This window comes from Salvia miltiorrhiza, chromosome 6, assembly GCF_028751815.1.
Source record: "Salvia miltiorrhiza cultivar Shanhuang (shh) chromosome 6, IMPLAD_Smil_shh, whole genome shotgun sequence".
In the NCBI taxonomy this organism is placed as follows: domain Eukaryota; kingdom Viridiplantae; phylum Streptophyta; class Magnoliopsida; order Lamiales; family Lamiaceae; genus Salvia; species Salvia miltiorrhiza.
Genome location: NC_080392.1, coordinates 41,143,171 through 41,169,845, shown reverse-complemented (window position 1 = coordinate 41,169,845; position 26,675 = coordinate 41,143,171). Strand labels below are relative to the sequence as shown.

Sequence of the window (26,675 nt, the reverse complement as noted above, 5' to 3'; positions counted from 1 at the left end):
AAAGAATATCTGGCCTTGTGCAAGTTAAGTACCGTAAACTTCCAACCAAGCTCTTGAACAATGTCGGGTCCACTTTTTCTCCTCCATCATTCTTGAATAATTTGATCCCGCATTCCACTGGCGTGTTGATTGCTTTGCAGCCCTCCATCTTGAACTTCTTGAGGATTTCCTTGGCGTATCCTTCTTGTGTGATGAAGATCCCATCTTCGAGTTGCTTGACTTCCACGCCGAGGTAGTACGCCATCAGCCCAATGTCTGTCATCTCGAACTCCTTTGACATGGCCTTCTTGAACTCTTCGATCATCTTTTTATTATTTCCTGTGAAAATCAAATCATCGACATACAAGCACACAATTAAGACATCTCCTCCATTGGCTTTCACGTAGAGAGCATGCTCGTGAGAGCATTTGGTGAAACCATTCTCCTCCAAATACTTATCGATCCTGCTATTCCATGCCCTTGGTGCTTGCTTTAGTCCGTATAGGGCCTTCTTTAACTTCAAGACTTTATCTTCTTGCCCTTTCACCTCGTAGCCCATTGGCTGCTTGATATAGACTTCTTTGTCTATATACCCATTCAAGAAGGCTGATTTGACATCCATTTGATAAATCTTCCATCTATTTTGGGCTGCAAGAGAGAGTATTAGTCTGATAGTTTCTAATCGAGCAACGGGAGCAAATACCTCATCATAATCAATTCCAGCTCTTTGGCTATATCCTTTTGCGACGAGCCTCGCTTTATATCTTTCCACTTCACCCTTGGAATTCTTCTTAACTTTATACACCCACTTGACTCCAATAGCCTTGTGCCCTTTCGGTAGTGTCACGAGCTCCCACGTATCATTCTTCTTTATGGCCTTGATCTCTTCATCCATCGCGACTCGCCAATTTTCACTATCTGCTGCTTCTTCAAAGCTAACAGGCTCACAATCAGCAAATAGGCAAAATAAGGTAAGATCTTCTAACCTTTCAGTATCCTCATATATCTCGCCCAAACTCCTTGCTCGTGGTGTGGCTCTTTCATTTAAGAAAGATGGTGGCGAGTCTTCAGTGACTGGCACTGGTGAAGCTGGTGGAGTCACTGGCTCTTGTTGGACTTCTCCAATTTGCTCTTCTGCACTTTGTTCTTCTAACTGTGGGATGTAGGTGAAGTCACCGTTGGAGCTGAAATCCCATACTCCTTCTTCGTCGAACTCGACGTCTCGACTTATCACTGTTTTCTTGGTCTCAGGGTTATATAACTTATAGCCTTTGGAGCTAGAGTCGTACCCGATAAAGATGAATGCTTCACTTTTGTCATCGAGCTTCTTCCTTCTCTCATCTGGTACATGCACGTAGGCTTGGCTCCCAAATACCTTTAGGTGAGAAATTCCTGGCTTTCTCCCGCTCCAGGCTTCTTGTGGAGTCATTCCCCACACGCTCCTTGTCGGCGATCGGTTGGATAGATACACCGCGCATGCCACTGCTTCTGCCCAGAACTCCTTAGGCAAATTCTTCGTCTTTAGCATGCTCCTCGCCATCTCCATGATTGTTCTGTTCTTTCTTTCTGCCACTCCATTTTGTTGGGGGGATCTCGGAACTGTCAGGGGCCGCCGAATTCCATTTGCTTCGCAAAATTCTAGAAACTCCCTTGACGTGAATTCTCCGCCTCGATCGGACCTCATGGCCTTGATTTGTCGTCCGCTCTCCTTCTCGACGGCAGCTTTGAATTTCTTGAATGCATCAAATACTTCTAATTTCTGCTTCAAGAAATGTACCCACGTTTTTCTAGAAAAATCATCAATGAAGAGCAGAAAATAATTATTTTTACCGAGGGAGCTTGGATTTATCGGCCCACACACGTTAGCATGAATCAACTCCAGTGGCTTTTGAGCTCTTGAGCTTGACTCCTTTGGGAATGGCTTTCTGAACTGCTTCCCGAGTAGACAACCTTCGCAGAGTTGATCGGGATGCTTGATGGATGGTAAACCTCTCACCATCTCCTTCTTTGACAGCAACTCCAAACCGCCAAAATTTAAGTGCCCAAACCGAAGATGCCACAACCAAGACTTATCTTGGTAACACGCTTTTAGGCATTTTGCCATGTCATTTCGAATATTCAATAAGAACATTCTATTTTCAGACATTGGCACCTTGGCAATAAGATTATTTTTGCCATCTCTTATTGAAGGGTTATAATCTCTCATGTGAATATCATAACCTTTCTCCAAGAGTTGTCCCAAACTCAAGATATTATTTTTCATATTGGGCACGTAATAAACATTGGAAATAAATTCATGACTTCCATTCTTCAAGCGGATTAAAATTTTTCCTTTTCCTTTAACTGGAATTTTAGATTCATCACCAAAGGAGACGTTGCCACTTACCGACTCATCGAGCTCCACAAACATATTTCTTTTCCCGCACATGTGGTTGCTTGCACCGGTGTCGAGGTACCACGTGTCATCTTGTCTTCCAGCTTCTCCTTTATATGCCAGAAGCACACTACCAATATCTTGATTTGTACTTTCGGCGTAATTGGCCTTCTCTTCAATCCTTACTTTTTCACTTCTGCACTCGGAAGCATAGTGCCCAAATTTATGGCAATTATAACACTTTATTGAGGATTTATCGTACCTCGACTGCGGGTTGCTCCTCCCCCGACCACTTGTAAACTCATTTCTTTCACCACTATTGACGAAGCCTCCTCGTCCTCGTCCACGTCCACGTCCACGGCCTCGGCCTCTGGCTCGATCTTGTCCTTGGCCACGTCCTCTCCCGAACTGTCCATGGCCATTGCTCGGACCTTCTTCTTTCTCTTTCGGGCTTACTTGCAACTTTAAAAGTTGCTCTGAAATTTCTTGCTTCTTCTTTTGCTTCTCCTCGTATGCTTGCAACGACCCCAACAAGAGATCGATTGTCATCTCCTCCAAATTTTTAGTTTCTTCGATCGTCACCACAATGTGCTCAAACTTTGGGGTTAGTGACCGCAATATTTTCTCCATAATTCTAACATCCTCCAATTTTTCACCATTTCTTTTCATTTGATTAGACACCGCCAAGACTCTTGAAAAATAATCCGAAATTGATTCGGACTCTTTCATATGTAATGACTCAAACTCTCCTCTTAAAGTTTGAAGTCGTACCTTTTTTACTTGCTCCGCTCCTTTGCACGCGTTCTGGAGCTTCTCCCACGCTTCTTTGGCGGTACTTGCATTCGAGATTTTCTCGAAATCATCGTCCCCTAGCGCTTGATAAATGAGACAGAGAGCCTTCTTGCCTCTCTTTCTCGCGTCTCGCAATCTATCCTTTTGTTGTTGGGATAGTGCGGCCTCGTCCTGCGGCTCCTCGTAGCCGTTCTCCACGATTTCCCAAACGTCGTGGGCTCCCAATAGTGCCTTCATCTTGATGCTCCAATTATCGAAGTTGCTCTTGTTGAGCATGGGGACTTGAAACGATTGTAAATTCGCCATACCACAAGTAGAATCTTGTGGCTCTGATACCACTTTGTTGGAATATAAAGGAAAATTTGGCTAAATTTGGAGGATAGAGAATAAGTGTGTAATGTGTGAGAGGACGTGTGTGTGTGTGTAAGTGATATGAGTGTGAATAAAACAAATTAAAGTGGGAGGATTTGTGAATGTGTGTGGACGTATGTTTTGTAAAAGAAAGTTTTAGCAATAGTAACCACTTTGTTTTTTCTTCACATCACTAACAATACAAATGCACACATATATATAGTGGCATAGGTCGGTGATATAGCTCACCATTTTAGACTAGTTAATTAATTTTAGCTACTAGAATAGTCTAGGACTATTCATTTGCTAGAATAGTCTAGATAATTAATTAAATATCTTAGGTTCTAGATTTTTCTACTTATTTCCTATATTCTAGATATTTCTTTACAAAATATTTTACTTACAAATCAAGTTTATATTTCAACAATTATATCAGCACCTTATTGTATAAATATAACATTAATAATTGAGTAAATATGGTTATTGTCTCAAATTTTCCACGAATTAATGAAAATGTAAGGAAGCATAAAGTATTCAACGTTTTAAAAAAATCATGAGTGTTTTAAACATTTCTTCAAGCACTCAGAAAATATTGTGTCTTGCTGGAGCACACGTACACATGTGACATATTTAACATGCATGGTCTACAAATCTATACCTATTATTAAATTTTCTTGTTTTACAAAATTTAGTTTGCCTATTATATCCTTATTTTTTAATCTATTTTAAGGGTAATAATAATATCATATTATTGATATTTTTTTTGAACAAATATCATATTATTGATATTATCCTAATCACAAATTAACATACAATAATCACATTATCACACTTCTAAATAAGTTTGAACTCTTTAAAATTATTCACTATATATAGATGATAACTTTCAAAACAAACATATCCAAAAAAACGCATTGAGGGAAATAGAGGTTGGTAAGATAATTTCAAATAATAGTGTTATTACCCTTTCATGGAATAATATTAGTAAAATTAAATTAAATACAAATTTCAATTGGATAAATATAAAAAAGTTGCACGTCATCTAATTAATTAGCAAATTTAACTAAGTATATATTTATGAATTCTTATTCGTTAAATTTCTTACTAAAATTCTATCTATCATGGATTATTATTTTAATTTCATACATTAGTATATATTAAAAGTTTTGAATATAGGTCATATTAAATTAATACACTACAAGGAAAAAAACAATAACCATCAAAATAAAGATTTGAAAAAATATAAATACTTAAGAATACGATAATTATAAATTAAAGGATAACACCTCTTTTTTTTTGATGAAATTACATTATAAATAATACAAACCACACACACACCCCACCTAGTGGTTATTGTGGCCGAGAGTATTCGAACCTGTGACCTCTTGGACAACAGGCAACCACCCCAACCACTAGGCCATCCCAAGGGGACAAAGGATAACACCTCCTTAGAGCATCCATATTGGTTGAGTAAGCTCCTTACTCTATAGAGTGGGGGACCACTTATGAGTAAGGAGCCCACAGTGGGACGACTCATTCTCTTACTCTATCTTTTTTTAGCTTGGACACTACATTCTCTTTTTACATTCACCTTGTCTTCTGTGATATTCTCATTATCATAACACTACAACTCACTTTATATTTATTACTCCCTCCGTCCCTGAAATGGCTTCCTCTTTGGGGACGGCACGGGTTTTAATAAAAAGTTGTAAAGTGTATTGATAGTGGAGAAAAAATGATATAATTATTATTGGAAGTTGTGAAAAGTGTTATAATTAGTATTGGGAGTGGTGAAAAGTGAAAAGTAAGAATAAATAAAGTATTATTAGTGGTGGGGTAGGTTTCCAAAAATGGAAAGAAAGAAAGAGGAAGTTATTTGGGGGACGTCCCAAAATGAAAAAAGAGGAAGTTATTTTAGGGACGGAGGGAGTAAAATTTGTGCCATAAAAAATAATGCACACTCTTAAAAACTGAAAGTATAAATTAAATGAATCCATGCATGGATCGAATTTGAATGTAAGAAATTATACTCCCTCCGTCCTATTATAAATGACTCAAAATTTTTTGACACGAAAATTAGGAAGAAGGTGTAAATTAGTTGAAAGTGCGTACTTACATTTTTTTAAGTGTTAAAAACTTTCATTTATAGAAACATGCTAATTTTAGTGAGACAACCCAAAATAGAATACGATCATTTAGTGGAACAGACGGAATACTAATTCATATTAAAATTCGAAATTTAGAAGACGAATGAAATATTATTTTTGAAAGGCATAAAAATAAAATTGGATCCGCAATCTAAATTAGGTCCAAGATACCTATTTACATCTGCATGCCACCAAAATTAAATTAAAGCTGTCTTCTCTCCTGTGAGCAGAGGGTCGTGACAATATGCACAAATGCTAAAGCTTTTCACAAATATAGGTAGATTTGTTGAAAGTAAAGGTGGTGGATTACGATTTCATTTCTTTAAGTAGAATTTTGCATTAATTAGACTCGTCCAACTCCAAGCAACCACAGAGGAACTAGTTTTGGGCTTAAAATAAAAATAAATTTTGGTGTCACAATGTTTGACTGAGAAATCTTGCTTAAAAGAATTAAGTCGAGAAACTCGAAGTGTGTGTATGTGTGTGAAATCACGTTGAATTCTCTTTGTAAACTCACGCTAGACTCTCTGTCTCTCTCTCTCACTAAAACTATCATAAAAATCTTCTTCTTCTCCTTAATTAGATTCCAGATCGCCTACATTTGTTTATCTTATGATGCCTATCTCTATATTTGTTTATCTTAGAATGTTATGACTTTTTAAACAAATATTGTTGTCTCCTACCCCCTATAAATTATGGCGATTATATTTTGGTTCATTTGTGTTGAGTGTTGAAATCTATGCCTGATGTTGTATATATAACAATGTTTTTACTTTAAGAGCTGGTCACTCTGTGTACCATGTCGGGTTATACCTGACCTGATTCGATCCATATAAATATAATAAATACGCGTTTCACCTACAATTTGAGTGTATAGTTCAAGTGGTTTGAACCCGTGTCTCACACGTGAAGGTCGCGAGTTCAAAACCAATTGGAGGATTTTCTCTTCTTTGCTAACTATATCATTTCACATTACTCTTATAATATTTGAAATGACACTATACAAATGAAACTATATCATTTCATATTATTTTTACAACATTTATTTTTAAATGAAACTATCAATTATATTACATTTATTTTTAAAATGACACTTTTAATTTATCTAAATGACACTATTTTTATTAGTAAATGATACTTTTCTTATCTCCAAATGATATTATTTTTCTTAGTAAATGATATTTTTAATATATCTAAAAATGACATTATTTTTTCTTATTAAATCACACTATTTTTCTTGATAAATGACATCATCTGCATTAATAAATGATGTTATGTTAGAAATTGTACTTTTAATATATCTAAATGACACTATTTTTTTTTATAAATGACATTTTTAATATATTTAAAAATGACACTATTCTTTTAATAAAGGGAAAATTGCACCTAAATACACAAACTTTGTCGAAAATCCATATTTGGCGCGAAGTTAGGATTTTACATTTTAATACACCAATTTAAGAAGTTGTTCAATTTTGACACAATTTTGAATTCCGGCGACCGGGATATTGACGTGGCAGCCGGAATCGCCACGTCACACACACACACACTTCACCCTCTCTCTCTCCACACGTCAGCTTCCCCCCACCCCCCCTGTCGGACCTTCCCCCTCCCCCAGAACCGCGTCGAACCCACCGCTTCCACCACCGGTTTCCCCCACCACCATCACTCTCTCTCACCACATCTTCCACTGCCGCCCCTGCTCTTCCCACCACCACACCTCTTCCTCCATTTCCTTTCCCCACCACCATCACATATCCGCCGTCGGACCCTCCCCCTTCTCCCCCACAACCGCCGAGCCCATCGTCGGAGTACCGAATCGGGGAATTGCAGAGGTGAATTCGGATTTTGGGTTTTGGATTTGAGGAGAAATCGAGCCCTAATCCCTTATCGATTTTGTTGGTTGGGAAGGGCGGTAGAGCGGTAGAGGGAGAGAGTCGTGGGGAGTACGGTGGTGGGGAAGGCGGTGGAGGAAGAGGTGTGGTGGTGGGGAAGAGCAGGGGCGGCGGATTTGTGATGGTGGTGGGGAAAGGCGGTGGAAGAAGAGGTGTGGTGGTGGAGAGAGCAGGGGGTGAAGGAAGTGGAGGAAGAGGTGTGGTGGTGGGGAGAGCAGGGGCGGCGGTGGAAGAGGCGTTGAGATAGAGTGATGGTGGTGGGGAAAACCGGTGCGGGAAGTGGCGGCCGGTGCGACGCGGTTCTGGGAGGGGGAAGTGGCTGACGGCGGGAGGGAGGGTTTGCGGCTGGGGGCTCGACGGCGGCGGTGCGACGCGGTTCTGGGGGAGGGGGAGGGTCCAACCGGGGGGGGTGGGGGAAGCTGACGTGTGGAGAGAGAGAGAGTGGGGTGAGAGAGAGAGAGAGAGAGAGAGAGAGGGGTGGAGTGTGTGTGTGTGTGTGTGACGTGGCGATTCCGGCTGCCACGTCAATATCCCGGTCACCGGAATTCAAAATTGTGTCAAAATTGAACAACTTCTTAAATTGGTGTATTAAAATGTAAAATCCTAACTTCGCGTCAAATATGGATTTTCGACAAAGTTTGTGTATTTAGGTGCAATTTTCCCTTTAATAAATAACACTACGTTTCTTAATAATTCACTAGCATAACGTAACTAAGAAATTCTTAGTGATTACAAGAAATATACTCAATCTCTTTTAAAAATTCCATACACAGACGTAATCAATATTTTCTGGGCATAATACCGCACGCCGAGATTGCTGACCAAACATCTATTAAGTTATTAACCAAAACATCAAACATGTATTATAAAAAAAATAAAAAATAAAAAAAAATTGAAAAGAACAAAAAAAGAAGAAGAAAGAAACTAATTTCGCCAAAAAACCCCCGAAAAGAACAAAAAATAGAAAGAAATTGACTGAGTGAAAGAAAGAAACTAATTTCGCCAAAGAAAATAAAAAAAAAATTAAAAAGACTAATTTAGCCAAATTAAAAAAAAATAAAAATAGAAAGAAAGTGACTAGGGCGCTAGAAAGTGTGAAAGAAGAACAAATCTCGCCTCCAATGTGTTTCAAACCTACAACCTTCACATGTGAGGCGTAGGTTCAAACCAACTCAGATTGTAAGTGAAGCGCGGGTTTAGCATATATTATTTTCGGATCGGACCGGGTCAGGTGCAAATAAATTGTACCATATTATATAGAAGATTTTGTGTTACTTTAATCAATTGGAATGTAAGTTATTAATGTTATGTAAGGAAAAAAGTATAAATTAATAGATTTGTACAGTATTTTCAAATAATAAAAGAGCTAGCGCCCTATCAGATTTGAAGGGATTAAGAATGTGATGGTCATTCTACTCCTACATAAGATGATTCCACTCTCAATCTTTGTCTCTTGCATCATCCACGTACGTACACTAGTGTTTGTTTTACCTTTGTTTATAATCCTTCATTCATATAAATTAAATTAATTGAGTTATTTGAAAATAGATTAAATGAGTTATAATTAACTAGCTAGCAGTAACCTGCACAGTGCTTTGAAAATTTATAGTTTCGTGGATATGCAATAAAACCTCTTTAAAATAAGACTTCACAGTTAGCTATATATAGCTTATAGCATATTGTACTGTATTATGCAAATTAAAATTTTACAAAAAGAATTGTAGCTGCATGCTTGCGAAGAACAGAATCTCCAAGAAATAAATTATCCCAAGAGCTAAAAGAATGCCCACCGCTTTAAACATAAGTCACCATGCTAGCTAATAAAAATAGCATTAATTAATAATATTAATTCATTGCTTTCATTTCATGTTTAAATTTAAATGATATTAAAGGCTAAAAGATTTAAAGCAGATGAATATCTTTCTATTTTAAGCTACAAGACAAAATTAATTACCTTTTGCTAGAATGATTAATAGAAAATTTGTTTTGCATGAAAATGTCAATATTCTCATTTATTCTTGGGATTTCATTTATTTGCATGTAGCATGCTATACTTCTAACATTTTATTCTACTCAACTAGAACTACCTACTGCTACTTAGTACTATTATTATCTTTTTCTACGTTACCAAAACTCTCATTCTATTTGGGCCACGGTTTTTAATTCATAAATTCACAAAAACAATATTCTGTCAAATGTCTTGAAAAAAAAAAAAAAAAAACAACAACAACAACAACAAAGTTGTCTCTCAGCCATATCGATTTCTTCCATCCATCACAATTATCCCAATACACGCATGTGTTGCACATCAATTAAATTATTTCATAGTATACTCAAAACCAATGTTGCCATTGATAATTGTTTTAATTTGAATCACTTTTATTTCCAATTTTTGCCTTCTCATCTTGGTATGAAATATCAGCAGCCGCCACACACACACACACAAACACACACATATATACATCATAAAACATAAATTTCAATACTCAACACATATAAACCAAAACGTAAACGCCATTAATTAGAATTGATAGCACACAACATGCAACATATGTTGAAAAAGTCATAACATCCTAAAATAAACAAAGGCTGGGAAATCCTAATATAAGAGATAGTCTGGTCCAACCCTAATCACATTCTTGGCGGGAAGGAACTCAAGAGAGTAAGTTTTGTTAATAGCGAAGTTGTTTGCTTTCAAGAACCCCGACCAGCCCCCGCCAAAATCAACGCGGCCATTACACGAGTTCACCTTAACTCGCGCACTCGACCCGCCCCGACACTCCAACCGCACTTCCCTTTTCTCCTTCAAACCACACGCATCCGAGAAATCCTTCGGAACATGCTGAAAATTAATTAACAAACCATTTTAACCAAATTAAATCATATATATATATATAGAGGCAGGTAGGGTTTCTTACAAATTTATGGTAGTTGTGTTGCTTCAAGTCAAATCGGCACATGGGATTCGCCGCAGCTCTGAAGCCGGCCGGCTCCTTCTCCAGTGCAGTGACCGCGTATACGGTGACGTCGAATGTGGAGTTTTCGGCGTAGAAAAAGACGAGCACTTCGAAGGTCTTAAGGTCCACGTCATTACAGAATTTGGTCCATCCTCTCGTGAAGTAGTAAGCATCGGTTTCTTCTCCTTCTTCTCTCATTTTCTCGAGCCTCACATTCCATGAGGTGCCGCTCTTGTTTCTTAGCCTAACTCTTTCGGACAAGTTTTCGCCGTACTTATCCGTGAAACCCTTTGGCAATAGCTACACAAAACATTAAATAATTAGCGATCGAGCAAGAAGAGGAGAAGAGAAGAGAAAATGAAAGAAAGAGTTACGAGTTTGGGAGGGAGGTCCATCAAGATCTTGTAAAATGAAGGCCTCGTGTCCATGATTTCTGCAGAGTGCGCTACAAAGAAGAGAGTAGAAGAAGATGTATATGAGTTTACAAAGAGAGTGTGACGACTGGTGAAGAATCAGAGTTGCAGAGGGAGAGAAGGAAGAAGGAATATTAATGAGAGGAAGAGAGTGGCTAAAGTCAGCTGATCCTAGCCATCCACGTGTCACGTTTTTGACGGTGGGATTGGAGGAGACAGCTGTAATGTGGGACCACATTATTAGGGCAAAGCCCATGCACAATTCCTCCCCTTCTTCTTCTTCGTAGCTAGCTCCCTTTCTTATCTCTATCTATAATCTGAGTTTACTCACGATTCTTCATAAAAACATTTACTGCAACTTTTCACTACATTTGGTATCTCGATCTGGCCATGGCGGAGGCAACTCGAGCTGCAGGAAGCACAAAAGAGGTAATTAGATAGCATTTTACATGCTGAGACACGCAATAGAGATTCGATGCCAGCTGAGTTAAAGTTCTGATTTCAAATAAAATTGGTTTGAATCAAGCTGCAGCCTTTATAAACAGACCTATATTTGTGAAAAGCTTTTAAGATTTGTGCATTCATCACCCTGTGCTCACTGGAGAAGACCTTCAGATTCAAATTTTGGTTTCTATAAATAGTAGTATTATTTATTTCATAATCGAAATCCAGGGCTTTTATTCTTCCTTTTTTTTCATGTTTCATTTGGATTTTAGCAGCAGCAGCTGTCAGAGCAGAAAATATCATTTATAAAGAAATTTCCTATTCTTTTACTACACAAATACTTACAATACATGAATTAATATTATTAGTTAATGCTATTTTTATTAGCTAGCATCGTGTAGCTTAAAATAGAAAGATCTAATTTTATCTTGTAGCTTAAAATAGAAAGATATTCATCTGCTTTAAATCTTTTAGCCTTTAATATCATTTAAATTTAAACATGAAATGAAAGCAATGAAAATTAGAAACATTGACATTCAAAACAAAAGCAGTTACTTACATATTTGGCTCTCCTCGATATTGTTACATATCCAAATTGAAGTATAAATGTATGCTATACAATACTACTAAGATTTTTTTTGAGGGTAAAGGAGAGACACTTTATTGAGCACACTGGCATGGAATATGGAGATGACCCTCCACAAACGACGGGGGTTCATTCCAAACATGAAGTGTAGAAACATCTCTCGCAGCTTTAGCTAAGCAATGAGCTATAGCATTTTGATTCCTTCTAACATGTCTAATACGAAAACCTGGGAGCAAAGTTAATTCATGACTGCAATAAGCAGCAATAGCGCCAAGCTCGGTGAAATTCCTCTCATGCGAACCAATGGCCTCACAAGCCAACTTGCTGTCCGATTCCACCCACCCCTGCACAAGACCGAGATCTTTAATCCATGACAGGATCTCTTTAATACCCAAAAGCTCGCCTTCCTCGACTCCACGTGACCCCGGGACTTTGATAGATTTACCCACCACGAACCTGCCTTCATGGTTGCGAATGACCATGCCAATCCCCATTGAATTAGTATCGGCAAAGAAGGCAGCATCCACTCCGCAGCAAAACCAGCCCAACGGTAAGTCATGCCACCCAATACACACGCTGGTTGCGTTTCTGGGTACAGAATGAGACGAGGACACGTCCCGGGCCAGGAGCCAGTCTTCACGGCAACTAAGTGCCTGTGCAACTGCTCGAGAGGGAGAGGGGATAGATTCCTCCCAAATGGCTTTGTTCCGGTCCTTCCAAATTTGCCACAATATCATGCTAACTCTCGCCGCAAGAGATCCGTCCCCATTACAGATAAGAGAGAAAAGAGCCGATTTAAAGGAATCATGCTCTGTCTCAACCCTCGCCATGAGCACAGATAAGCCCCCAAAATTCCAACAACCATTAGCAAAAGGGCAAGCAATAAAGATGTGCCAAAGGTTCTCATAACCTCCCTTACAGATCCCACATTCGCCCCCAACATCAACACCTCTCGAGAGAAGATTATCCTTGGAGGGGAGATTGTTTTTTGCAGCTCTCCAAAGAAAAGTTTTAACCTTGGGCGGGATCGAGAGTTTCCAGAGTTTAGTCCAATGGCCTTCTTCCCCAAAGCTTTGATCGAGAGTGAGCGAACTAGCAAGATTATATGCAGTTTTCACAGAGTACTGACCATTTTTCGAGTAATGCCAAATAAGACGATCAGGGCCAGGGGCAGGGATGAGAGGGGTACTGGTAATGACCTGAATGTCTTCCTCTTCAAGCAGCTGCTCCATAAGCTCAAGATTCCAGCTCCAAGAGTGTGGATTCATGAGATCACAAACCCTCATTCCATCCAAACCCGGTGGACAATGAGAAATCACAGCAAAGTTACTGTCACGACACAGCCAAGGATCCTTGAACACATGAACACTGGCACCGTTGCCAATCCTCCACCGAACACCTTTCCGGACCAAATCTTGAGCGGAATGAATGCTCCTCCAAGTGTAGCTAGGATTGTGGCCCAGCTTAGCATTAAGAAAGTTGCCATGAGGGAAGTACTTAGCTTTAAGAACTCGGCTGACAAGAGCATCTGGCTCATTCATCAATCGCCAACCCGTCTTGCCAAGCATTGAAACGTTGAGGAGTTGGAGGCTCCGAAAGCCGAGACCGCCAAGCTTTTTATCAACACAAAGCTTGTGCCACCGCATCCAATTTATTCCTTTGCCATTCCCAGCTTTATTTCCCCACCAAAAGCTATTCAAAAGGCGCTCCATATCATCGGTAAGACCAGTCGGCAGCGAAAAGATTGCCATACAATATGAGGGAATCGACTGCGCCACGCCTTTAATAAGTATTTCTTTGCCTGCTTTAGAGAGTTTTTTGCCATTCCAGTTCTTTATTCGAGACCACATTCTGTCCCTCAAATACTGAAAAATTTCCTTTTTGTTGCGCCCAATGAGCGAAGGCAAGCCAAGATAGCGACCTGTGTTCAAAGGCGACCATACACCCAACGTATCAGAAATTGCATCCCTCTCGGCTGTGGCAACATTAGCACTGAAGAAAATCCCCGACTTTTGATAATTGATCCCCTGACCGGAGGCAAGCTCGTAAATACCAAGGATTCTTTTCAAGTTAGCACTCTCCTCAACAGATGCCCGACAAAAGAAGACGCAGTCGTCAGCAAACATGAGGTGTGAGATGGCCGGTCCTCCTCGACTGATCTGGACACCATGGATAGCACCTCTAGCCGTTTCATAATTAATCATGGCGGAGAGGCCTTCCGCACAAAGAATGAAGAGATACGGTGAGAGAGGATCCCCTTGCCGAAGCCCTCTACCCGGGAAGATAGGCCCAACGGGGACACCGTTAACAAGAACATCATAGGACACGGTGCGAACACATAAACTCATCCACCTGCGCCACTTGCTACAAAAGCCCATACGATCGAGAATTGCCTCCATATAGCTCCAGCTGACACGATCATAGGCTTTACTAATATCGATCTTAAGCGCCACACAGCCATATTTCCCCCGAGTCTTTTTCTTCATAGTATGGATGGCTTCAAAAGCTATAAGGATGTTGTCCTGGATATTCCTCCCTTCCACAAATGCCGATTGCGCTCGATCAACAAGGTGAGGAAGAACCTTCTTCAATCTATTGCATAACACCTTCGAGATAAGCTTATACACCACATTGCAAAGCGCAATGGGCCGAAGCTCCTTCATGCTAGTTGGATTCTCCACCTTAGGAATAAGCGAGATGATGGTGTGATTGAGTTGCGGAGGGAAAGTATCATTATCGAGCCAATCACAGCATCCGCGAAAGATATCCTCGCCAATAATGCTCCAAAACTTTTGATAGAACTTCGGATTAAATCCGTCGGGGCCAGAGGACTTGTCCGGGTGCATTTGGGTTATTGCTTCAGTGAATTCCTTGAGAACAAAAGGCTGTATCAACTCAGCATTCTTCTCATCATTTATATAGGGTTGTAGACGTCTCAAAACCTGAGAAAAGTTGCTCTCTTCGCTGGGGGCTTCAAAGAGATTAGTAAAATAGTTAGCAGCCGTGGTCCGAACCTCCTCATCATTAGTGGTCCAGCTGCCATCCTCTCTTTGCAAATTAGAGATTCTGTTAACACGACGCCTAGCTGAGGCCATAGCATGGAAGAACTTGGTATTTTGATCGCCATCCTTTAGCCAAAATTGTTTAGCTCTTTGCTTCCAGTGTGCTTCTTCCTTCAAAAGGATGGAAGCTAGCTCTTTCTTGGCAGTCTTCAACGCCCCAACTGAAAAATTGTCTCTCTTGTCTTGGAGAGCAGAAATCTGGTTCTCAAGTTTTCTTTTGAGCAGCCTCTCATGTTTGCCCAGATGATCAGACCAGGTGGAGATGGACTCCGAAACCGCAGTCAAGCGTTCGATGATATTAAGGCCTTGAAGATTGATCCAACATTCACGAACAATGTTTGGTAGAGCAGAGTCCAGGCACCATTTTTTTTCGAATCTAAACCTGCGGCGAGGGTTAGATTGAATAGTACCATTACATTTAAGAATCAAAGGCACATGGTCAGAGAGAGCTACTGAAATCGGCAAAAGGGTTGCCTCAGGGAAGAGAGATTTCCAGCCATTAGTCGCCATACCACGGTCCAAACGCTCCTCCACGAAATTCGGAGTACCCATTCCGCGCGACCAGGTGAATTGGTAGCCACGTAGCGGAATATCGGATAGGCCACAGTCGAGAATAGCAGACTGAAAACCTTGAAAAAGCCAATTGGGATGATGAACATTACCACGCTTATCTCCCGGGTCAAGTAAATCATTAAAGTCCCCAAGGATAACCCAAGGGAGAGAGCTATTCCCAGAAAGGCGCCGAAGCAAATTCCAAGACTCCCGTCTTCTATTACGCTCCGGGTGGCCATAATAGCCAGTCAAGCGCCAATCCCCTTTATTATCAAAAACATGAATATCAATATGATTGCGTGAATAACTTAAAAGCTTACAAGAAGACGAATGTTTCCACAGCATGCAAATACCACCACTCCTTCCCATGCAGTCGACAGTAAAACATCCATCAAAATTGAGACGAACTCTAATATCCTCCACATTAGATCTATAATCAATTATTTAAATACGTTGATGACTTATAAGTTATTGAAACACATTAGATTTTATAAACTCTTCAAAATATCTTCAAGGTCTCTCCAAAATAAACTTAGCCAACACACCTTTAAAGCTTATGTTTAGAGTGTGAGTGTGTTTTTCCTTTCTTTGGGTAATAAAAATTTTTAAAAAGAAAAAAAAAACTAATATAAAAACTTGTTTTGTCAAACACTAAACTTTATAAATTTCTAAATAATTTTAAAAGTATTTTAAAGAGCTTATAAACTCAGATAAACACCCTTAAGCTTTTCAATATTGGTAAACATTACGCCCTAGCAAGCTTGTATTTCCAACATTTCACACGTTACATAACTTACATTATATCACACTACGCCAGATTCGCTCATCCGTTATCTATGTGCGAAAACATCCGTAATATATAATGGTGTAATGTATGTGGATTTCATATATAACGGAGATTTAATCGTTATCTATTCTATTATACATAACGGATTATATCCGTTATCTATAGTATTATATCCGATATCTGTTTTATTATAGATAACGATTGTTTATATATACGTAACGGATTATATCCGTTATCTATAGTATTATACATAACGTTTCAAACCGTCATGAAAGTTTAATATTCACTGTTATGTACACACCTATACATAACGGTTTTTTGATATTAATAACGTTTGGTAATCCGTTATGTATAACGTTTTTTACCGTAATTAGATTTCTATTTCTCCGTTATCTATTAATTTATACATAACAGTATAAATGATAAAACCAACAATAATAATATTATATATCATCCAAAATATTTAATTTTATATTATTATCATAAAAAAGAATTCATACAAGATTTGAATATAGTCAAAATTCAACAACTGCTCTATCTATACTATTATGCCTTACAAAAATACTAAACATATTAAATATGCAACTAGCTAGCCATATGGTACAACTTTTCTTGTGAATTCACAAGCCACTTCAGCTCAACGTACGACTCATTTAATCCACCACAAACCTGCCACAAAATCATACAAAGAGCCAACCAAGAATCACAATATAGAGCATCATGATCAGAACAAAGACAATGATCGTCTTCGTGCTATGTAGAAATTACTCGTGTGTATAAAGTAAGCATGATTTGCAGTATGTAAGAAGCAGTACTTACTGGGCACATTCAGCTATCCTTAATCCCAACCCTTCTTCTCTACATGAATTGCACCAAGAAAAAAAGTAGTAAAACAAGCCCTTCATCTCACAGCTCACCCAGAGAAGATCTATATTTGGTAAAAACAGTTAAAAAGAAAATTATGTTTGCCAAATTCATGGTTCAATGTCAAGCATTTATTTGAACTTTGGTTCACACAGGCTACAAGCATGTATTTTCTGAAATTTCCTATGAAATTTGCTAACATCCTTGCACTTTTTAAAGAATTAAGGTTAGAAAGGTAATTCATTCGATGCACGATTATAAGACTCTGTATCACATATAGGGCTGTAAACGAGCCAAGCTACTCGTGAGCTATTCGACGTTCGACTCGATAAAAGCTCGATCGATAATTTAATGAACAGCTCGTTTAGCTAAACAAGCCAAGCTTGAGCATGACGATGCTCGGCTCGTTAGCTCGTGAACAAGCTCGTGAAGTGATTTATCTTAAAAACATAAGATTATTCATTAAATGGCTTACTATATTTTATGCTATATGTAGTAATATTTGGATTAAGTATCTAATTAACATCATTTATTTACAAGAAAATAGTAAATATAGTATATTTTTGTGAATAAAATAGCTTATATATTTGAAAATTAACTTATGTATTAGGAAAATAACTAAAATTTTAAATAAAAATTTAAATTTAAAAAGCTCGATTAGGCTCGGCACTGTATTCGACTCGATTAAAGCTCAATCGATAATTAATCAAACAGCTCGATTAGCTAAACGAGCCAAGCTTGAACAAGACACTATTCGGCTCGGCTCGGCTCGATTACACCCCTAATCACATATATCATGAGTATGCATACTATTAAATTATATAAGTACATGTATCCTGAAACGAAGTTAAAAGATCGTCTGAAGAGTATATTCTGCTTCTAGTGATCACAAATAGTGAAAGAAAAGGCACAAAAGGCTAGAGAGAAACACCATATATAACAATACCTGTGAAAAAGTGACGGGCTTTAAATGTGCAATCTGGACCAATCTAAGCATGCATATAATCAAATAAATTAGCTTAAGCATAAATGTGGATAAATGTGCAATCTAGCACCCATATTAGAATAAAATAAAAGGAATTCAGGGCAAAAAGAATTTAGCAAGTTAAACCTCAAAGTCTTTAACAAAAGCCCTCATGTTTTAGCTACGAATTATCAGAGACTAATTCTCATAGTAGTTTAGAATATGATAGTAAATTTTGTGAAAGGCATTAAGGCAATGGAAAAATCTGTCACATTTGGTTATACATCTCATTTTTTATCTGCGAGAAATCTTTATTCCATATGTAATGAGATAAGAAGTTATCAATTCAGAGATTCAGAGCAATACTTCGCATATAGCAGTTCAGAGATTATCATCAACAGGAATCACGCCAATCACTGCCCAGAAACATAAACTAACAGAAGTTGTCGACTTGTATCTAGATCCCAATCAATAAAACATAAATTTCAATTAAAAAAATCTTAACTCCCTACATCTGCAACCTTCAATCGTAGATCTCAATCTCAAACCTCAATTAATCATAAACTTAAACTCCACCCAAAAAATCAAATAAAAATGACTACGAATGACCAAAACTCGCTCAGGCAACTCAGAAATAAAATAATACAATACTAAAATCCCATATACAAAAAACTAGTGCAATTGCAGAAGGGTATAGTTATACCTTTCTGCTGTTCAAGAGACCTCGACTTGAGCTCAATGATGCAAATACATTCAGTTAAAGTCTCAATGATGAGAAGTGGTAAGGTATTAACAACATCCAAATAGTTCACTTTTGTATACTAGTGCACGTCAAGACCTCTTTTAAGCTCTTCAAGAGACCTTTACCAAAACTTTGCCTGCCAAATGTTATGAAGAAGGATACTTGAGTTCAACCAAGCAATAACAATAACCAGAAAATTATGATGACAACGTGACTGTCCAAATAATCTTCATCTCACCTTTCTTTCTCAAGTTTTGATTTCAACCTCATCCAAACTAGATTTGATCTCCGAATAAACATTGTAATCAGAATACTCCTGGTATCAGTAACAGTATGAAGAAATGAAAGTGATTGTGTATGAGAATGAGTTTCATTCTTTCAATTGACGGATAATCCAATAACAGCGAGATAATTCAAAAACTTGAGCAAAATAGCTTCAGAAAATTAAATAATTTGAGCAAAATAGCTTCAGATAATTTAAAAAATTCGAGCAAAAGCCCTGATCTAAATCATATTGTTACCAATAAAGTTCAAAAATTAGGGATTTGGAATTAGATTTGCGCAAGGGATGAATAAATTAGGGATTCTACCTTGGTGGTGGCTATTGTAGAAGGCGGCGACGACAGCGGTGGCAGGTAGCTGCTAGGGTTAACAGACGGAGAGAGAGACGGGTGAGGTAGGTGGCAGACGGAGAAGTAAAAAGACCGATATGCTGCTGCTTCTGCGAGAATAGCAGCGTCGGCGGAGGAGAAGGGTTGTCTGCTCGTGCTCGGAGGAGGGGAGAAGGGTGCTCCGCCGCCCGATCTGCTGCTGCGAGAATAGCGGCGTCGGCGGAGGAGAGCGGTGTCCGAGGCGACGCGACGCGGGGTGGGTGGGGGCGGTCACTGACTCACTGGCACCGGCGTCCGGTTGCTCGTGCAGCGTCATCCGACGTGGCAGGCGGTGCAGTAGCGGCGCCTAGGAATAGCAGATGACAGGGGTGGCGAAATTAGGGCTTCCTTCCCTTTCATGTTTCAGTTGATTTCTTTGATTGAGAGAGGAGAATCGAGAGAGAGGGTCCGAGAAAGTAGATGCGGCGCCAGAATCGGAAGCAACAACTGCTCGTCGGCGGCGGCATCACCCGCGGCAGTGAGGATTCCGATTTGGAACTTCGGCGACCGCAGCGGCGGAGCCCTAGCTGCTCCGCTCAGCTTGAAAGAGAAGGGGGAGAGAATTTATGAGTTTCAGATAATATAATTTAAAAAAATTTAATTTTTTTTTACAGATAACAGTTTTTAAAGAATGATACATAACGGTTTAACAAACCGTTTTAAAATATGCTCATAGATAACGGTCGGCTTAACGGTTTTGTAGTACCGTTATGTATGCAACTAATAGATAACGCAAAAACATAACGGTTTAACATAAACCGTTATCTATTTCCATGGACAACAGTACATAGATAACGGTTTTTTGTCAAAACCGTTATCTTTTCAAAAAATGCGCTCATACATAACGGTTTTTGAAAAAAACCGTTATGTATGAAGTGTTTTGTATGTGCATTTTTGTAGTAGTGTCAGCACCTTTTGTATAAATATAACATTAATAATTGAGTAAATATGGTTATTGTCTCAACTTTTCCACGAATTAATGAAAATGTAAGGAAGCATAAAGTATTCAACGTTTTAAAAAAATCATGAGTGTTTTAAACATTTCTTGAAGCACTCAGAAAATATTGTGTCTTGCTGGAGCACGTACACATGTGACATATTTAACATGCATGGTCTACAAATCTATACCTATTACAAAATTTTCTTGTTTTACAAAATTTAGTTTGCCTATTATATCCTTATTTTTTAATCTATTTTAAGGGTAATAATAATAATATCATATTATTGATATTTTTTTGAACAAATATCATATTATTGATATTATCCTAATTACAAACATACAATAATCACATTATCACACTTCTAAATAAGTTTGAACTCTTTAAAATTATTCACTATTTATATATAGATATAACTTTCAAAACAAACATATCCAAAAAAAACGCATTGACGGGACCTATTTACACCTGCCAACAAAATTAAATTAAAGCTGTCTCCTCTCCTGTGAGCAGATCGGGTGACAATGCACAAATGCTAAAGCTTTTCACAAATATAGGTAGATTTGTTGAAAGTAAAGGTGGTGGATTACGATTTTATTTCTTTAAGTAGAATTTTGCATTAATTAGACTCGTCCAACCCCAACCAACCACAGAGGAACTAGTTTTGGGCTTAAAATAAAAATAAATTTTGGTGTCACAATGTTTCACTGAGAAATCTTGCTTAAATGAATTAAGTCGAGAAACTCGAAGTGTGTGTATGTGTGTGAAATCACGTTGAATTCTCTTTGTAAACTCACGCTAGACTCTCTCGCTCTCTCTCTCTCACTAAAATTATCATAAAAATCTTCTTCTGCTTGTGCAAAAATCATGGAGATGAAGCCTTCATTCTACAAGACCTTGATGAACCTCCCTCCCAAACTCGTAACTCTTTCTTTCCTTTTCTTCCTCGTTATTTAATGTTTTTGTGTTTAATTGATACGATGCGATGTTGTTGTGGTGCATATGTGTAGGGATTGCCTAAAGGTTTCACGGATAAGTATGGCCAACTCTTGTCCGAGAAGGCTACGTTGAGAAACGCGGGCGGCAAAACATGGAAGGTTAGGATCGAGAAACTGGAAAAAAAAGAAGAAGACGATGATTACTTCTTCACGGAAGGATGGACCAAATTCTCTCAAGACATGGGCCTTGAGATCTTCGAGTTGCTCGTGTTTTCTCACGCCGGAAACTCCACATTCGACGTCTCCGTGTATGCAGCCACCACACTGGAGAAGGATGTGGGGAATCCGGTACTGTCGTGCCGAGTTCAGTTGAAGGAATACGAATTCTATAAATTTGTAAGAAGGAGCTCTCTCTCTCTCTATATATATATATATATCTATGAATATTTGCTTAGAGGCTTTGTTTGTTTGGTTGAGTAATTTCAGTATTTTCCGAAGAGTTTTGCAACGGCGTGTGGTTTGATGGAGAAAACAAAGGTGTGGTTTGAGTATGAGGGCGGGGAGAGTGTGCGAGTTATTTTGACGGTTAAGGGCCGGCTTGCTGTTGGTCGGGGCTGGTCCGGATTCATGAAACCAAACGCCATCACTACTAACAAAACTTACTCTTTCCAGTTCCTTCCCAAAGAGAATGTGATTAGGGTTCGACCAGACTCTCGTTAGATTCCGGATCGCCTATCTCTACATTTCTTTATCTTATGATGTTATGACTTTTTAAACAAATTAATATTGTTGAGTGTTGAAATTTATGCCTTATGTTGTATATATATATATATTATGTGTACACAAAATGGGTGGATGATGTTTTGCATATATATTTCATATCGAAATTAGATGCAAAAATTGAAAAGAAGAGTGATTCAAATTATCATATATGCTAGGAAATAATCTCTCAACACATGCTTTTTGGGCTGATTTCTAACAAGGAGATCTCTTTTGGTCTGTTTTTAAAGTTTGCAATGTGAAAGAAGATTCATTATGCATTCTTTGAAATTCTTGAAATTGTACACACAAATGTTCATGTGATGTGAGTACTACTATAATAAGGAAAATTTTGTGTACAATAAAAGATGTCATTGGATTGGATCACACTTTTGAGTTTAATCAAACTTACTTAGTTTATCGAGTTTGTTGATCTTTTTCTTCGAGTGTGATGAAATTAGTTTTGAGCTACAATCATTCATTTATATAATTAGCAGCAAGCATACCATACTTTAAATAATTTGATACATAACACAACAAAACACTGGATTTATTTCACAAAACCAACAACGCTGGATTTATTTAACAAGTTAGTACATTATATCAGCGACTTATTATTACTGTATTATTCAAACATATTACAAATTGCAAAGAACTCGCATGATATATGCATAATACATTTCTTGAGGGGTTGGAAATTTATTGATGGGAAGAGACATCTTCATCTTCGTCTTCGTGTTCATCAGCATACGCAGAAGACTGAGACGAGTTTTCTGCAGTAACAGCACCCGGGCCATCTTCATTCTTGCTCCTGAACAGATACGACATGGACAGACTGTTATAGGTGGAGCTTGGCTTTTGTTTCAGTTCCTCTATAGTGCTAATCGTAGCAACTAATGGTGCTCCGGTACACATCCCCAGTGTCTTCCAGAATAGACTAATGTTTATGCATTTAGATTATAACTTTATAGAGTTGGAAAAATACCGAAATCCACTGATAGTTTGTGAATTTGCAACCAATTAACGCCTCGGAAAAATATGTTGTGAAATATAAATCTATAAAAAGTAATTAAAAGTTTCAAAAACTCTTTCTAGACTAGTAGAAAATTTGAAAGAAAAAATATCTAGATATTTTGGTGAAATTTTTAAGTAGATAATATTGATTATTTGATAAAAAAATGTGTTGTGAAGATGGTGGCCGTTCATTTGATATGTCTCCAACTATAAAATGAATTCATCTTCATCAGAGCTATATATTTAATATAATATAAATAACTCATTTTATTTTCTAATTATAATAATATAACCAAAAAATATTTTCAATTATATTATTGAAAGATGTCATCAATTTATAACCGTAAATCGCACGAGGGTAAATTAGTTCGTAAAAAATAATAATATAACCAAAAAAATATTTTCAATTATATTATTGAAAAATGTCCTTAATTTATATCCGTACATCGTACATTGGACGAGAGTAAAATTAATTCGTAAAAAGAATTAAGCCTATACGAACAAAGTGATAAATTCACATTCAGTTGGTCTCTGGTACGACCGTCGCACTGTATGCGATGGGTCGAATCTAACCCAACCCGAATTAAACATTTATATTTTAGATTTTGATAATAATAAATAAATTGTGTGGTTTGGTGCAATGGTAGAACTCGCGCATGTTTGCTTATGTCAAAGGTCAGGGGTTTGAAACCCACTACCTTTTTTTTGACCTACGTTTTTCTTTGTCAGAGGTTTGAAACCCACTACCCTTTTTTTTGACCTGCGTTTTTCTTTCCCTTTTTTTTCCCTTTTTTCCTCTTTTTCTGGCATACGCACGGCACCAAATTACACAAATACATGCAAAATAACTACAAATATAAGAAGGAATATAATATTAAATAAAGCAAAATATATGTATAATGTTCGCTATTTTATTTAACACGCCGCAAGTGTACGGGTGCAATTGTGTACAGCTAAGAAGCATGGGGACGAATACGTAATACGGATACGATACGGTACGGGGACGTAAATACGTCATTTTTCCAAAAATCAAGATACGATACGTCAAAAATACGTTTTAGTTTTTTTATTTAAAATATTATATATATATATATATATATTATAAATTCATAATTCACCAAGAATATAAGTAAAACACTACTAATTCACTCATCATCGCGTTTCTCCTCCTCATCTTCCTCTTCCTCTTCCCTCATAGAAGAAGATGTAGAACTAGAATTTGTAGTATTCATGGCTGCCAATTCAAATAAAAAACATAAATCAAACTTCAATTCAAATAAACCCACTACCCAATTCAAAATACCCACCACCCAAACCAACGAATTGAAGTAAACCCACTGCCCAATTCAGAAAATTACCCACGCCACTGCCAATTTGAAATACCCACTGTCAATTCGAACAAATTGAAATACCCATCTGCCTAAGTTAATTGAAATACACAATAACCCAGTACCCAATCCAACAAATCAAAAATTAAACTTCAATCCAACAAAACCCAAAGCCAAATTCAGTCAATCATCATACATACCCACTGCCCAAGCCAAATAAATGACTACCCAAGCCAAATTAGAGCAATACCTTCACTTATTAGGGTGGCGCGGCCGCTCCAAGCGTGCAAGGCGGCGCGACGGCGATGGCGGGGTGGCGTAGGGCGGCGAGACGGCGAGCGGCAAGTGGGGTTGCGCAGGGGCGACAGTGAGCGGGGTGGGTCATAGGAGAAGAGGGGCGAAATTGTGGAGGCGCTATTAGGGTTCAGGTTCAAATTCTTTTAAAACGTATTTTTACTTGTCAAATACGTATTTGACCTTATCATCAACGTATTTTTAACGTATTTTTTATTAAAAAAATTAATTTTAAAAAGGGCCCAGAAAATACGTCCCGGGGACGTATTTTACGCGTATTTTCCGCGTATCGTCCCCGGGACACATACGGCTGGTAGTTACACGTACCCATGCTTCATAGGTGTACAGTAGCAAGCAAGGTCGTATTCCACAGAGACTAATTATTATCAAATCATATCCTAAATTATTCTACTCTATCTGGACAAACAAAATTGAGAATTTTGTTTTTAAACTAAATAAATAAATAAACACTGGAAAGAAAATAAATCAAGCTGTGAAACAGAGAAACAGATAAGACAAGATTTCCCAAGGCAAAGGTTTCAACAGATTCTCCTAACTAACATGTTCAATTCAATTAATAAGACGATTCCTAAGGTAATCTCTAAGCTAGCCCATACCCACTCCCGTGGCATACAAACCGTTGATTACATGCAAGGCTACCATCCCTGGATCGCACTTCTAATATGTAACTCCTAAAAGTTCCTAGGATTAACGCCCTCACAGTTATCAATTCCCTTTAGAATTAAAATAAATGTGTTCTATGTTCTTAGTTCAGTTAATAATTATCATCTCCCGATCTCAAATTAAAACCTATGATTATGCTAAATTGGTGGCCAATCAATAAAGCAAACAATTAAAACAAGAACATAGAAAGGAATAATAATCCCATTAATTGAATCAAACAGTCAGAAATTCAAACCATGTTTACTCCCTAAACCCTGGGAAAAAAAGGATTCTAGCCACACATAGACATATGAACTAGAATACAATTCTCAATAAAACAAATAAACATCCAACAAGAAAAACCGTAGTAAAATCGAGAATCTTCAGTCTTGCTCTTGCTCTGTTCTCCGTCTCTCTCAGCTTTGAGGAAAAGTAAAAATATGATAAAAGATGATAAAAGGTCCTTTCAATATGTTTCTGGGGAGTATTTATATGCCCTAGGTCTCAAAATATAGGTCAAAACCGTGTAGGATCGAAAAATAGTTGAAATAATAGAAAAATTGCGCAAAAACTGTGCTGTCACGCGGCCCGAGGCGCGGCCGCGCGCCCAGCCCGCATGAGGCGCCACGATGTTCTGACAGCTTTGCGCAGCAATTGTTTTTTTGCTCGTTCTCCCTCGTCCGAACTCCGATTTACGATCCGTTTGCGCTCACGAACTCCTCTCGAGACGAACTACAACTTGTATTTCAGCCAATTCTTCTAAATTCTACTTCATTATTTTTGAAAATTCGTTCAAACAACAAGCAAGTGATAAGTTCTTGACCATAAACCAATATGAGCTCAAATAAACCATCAAGCACACAAAATCCTTATAACTAAACATCAAATATGACACACCAAGAGGTAAAAATGCATGTTTATCATATAACAAACAATAAAATATCTTATACAAATCAAAACTTTAGAGTATCATATAAAAAACATTATCAAGAATCTAAAATTTTAAAGTTTCAAATATCAATAATTAATAATCATTGATATATATATGAACATAAAATGAATCCAGCCAATGCAATAATCAATGTGGAACCTAAAACAAATCCAACCTATGAAATAATCAATAATCAGTAACCTATGGAATAAAAAATATATTGTTTATTACATAAAAAGTTAAATGTGAAA

General features: G+C 37.9%; 2 protein-coding genes across 2 annotated transcripts; one reads left to right on the top strand and one right to left on the bottom strand.

Annotated features, from left to right (window-relative positions):
- Nucleotides 1-10,069: 10,069 nt before the first annotated feature.
- Nucleotides 10,070-11,301, bottom strand: LOC130989585 (uncharacterized). The gene is made up of 3 exons (XM_057913565.1): nucleotides 10,870-11,301; nucleotides 10,457-10,795; nucleotides 10,070-10,380 (listed from the first exon to the last, which is right to left on the bottom strand). Exons 1-3 carry the CDS (start codon nucleotides 10,921-10,923, stop codon nucleotides 10,138-10,140), a joined length of 636 nt encoding a protein of 211 aa, XP_057769548.1. The 5' UTR covers nucleotides 10,924-11,301; the 3' UTR covers nucleotides 10,070-10,137.
- Nucleotides 11,302-21,254: 9,953 nt separating this feature from the next.
- Nucleotides 21,255-22,246, top strand: LOC130989584 (uncharacterized). Its single transcript, XM_057913564.1, has 3 exons — nucleotides 21,255-21,418; nucleotides 21,508-21,831; nucleotides 21,922-22,246. Exons 1-3 carry the CDS (start codon nucleotides 21,365-21,367, stop codon nucleotides 22,153-22,155), a joined length of 612 nt encoding a protein of 203 aa, XP_057769547.1. The 5' UTR covers nucleotides 21,255-21,364; the 3' UTR covers nucleotides 22,156-22,246.
- The last annotated feature ends 4,429 nt before the right edge of the window (nucleotides 22,247-26,675 follow it).

Coding starts and splice junctions, on each gene's coding strand:
- LOC130989584 (XM_057913564.1), top strand. CDS start 21,365: ATGGAGATGAAGCCTTCATTCTACAAGACCTTGATGAACCTCCCTCCC. Junction 21,419..21,507: donor TGAACCTCCCTCCCAAACTC/GTAACTCTTTCT, acceptor GCATATGTGTAG/GGATTGCCTAAAGGTTTCAC. Junction 21,832..21,921: donor AATACGAATTCTATAAATTT/GTAAGAAGGAGC, acceptor GAGTAATTTCAG/TATTTTCCGAAGAGTTTTGC.
- LOC130989585 (XM_057913565.1), bottom strand. CDS start 10,923: ATGGACACGAGGCCTTCATTTTACAAGATCTTGATGGACCTCCCTCCC. Junction 10,796..10,869: donor TGGACCTCCCTCCCAAACTC/GTAACTCTTTCT, acceptor TGTTTTGTGTAG/CTATTGCCAAAGGGTTTCAC. Junction 10,381..10,456: donor AACACAACTACCATAAATTT/GTAAGAAACCCT, acceptor ATTAATTTTCAG/CATGTTCCGAAGGATTTCTC.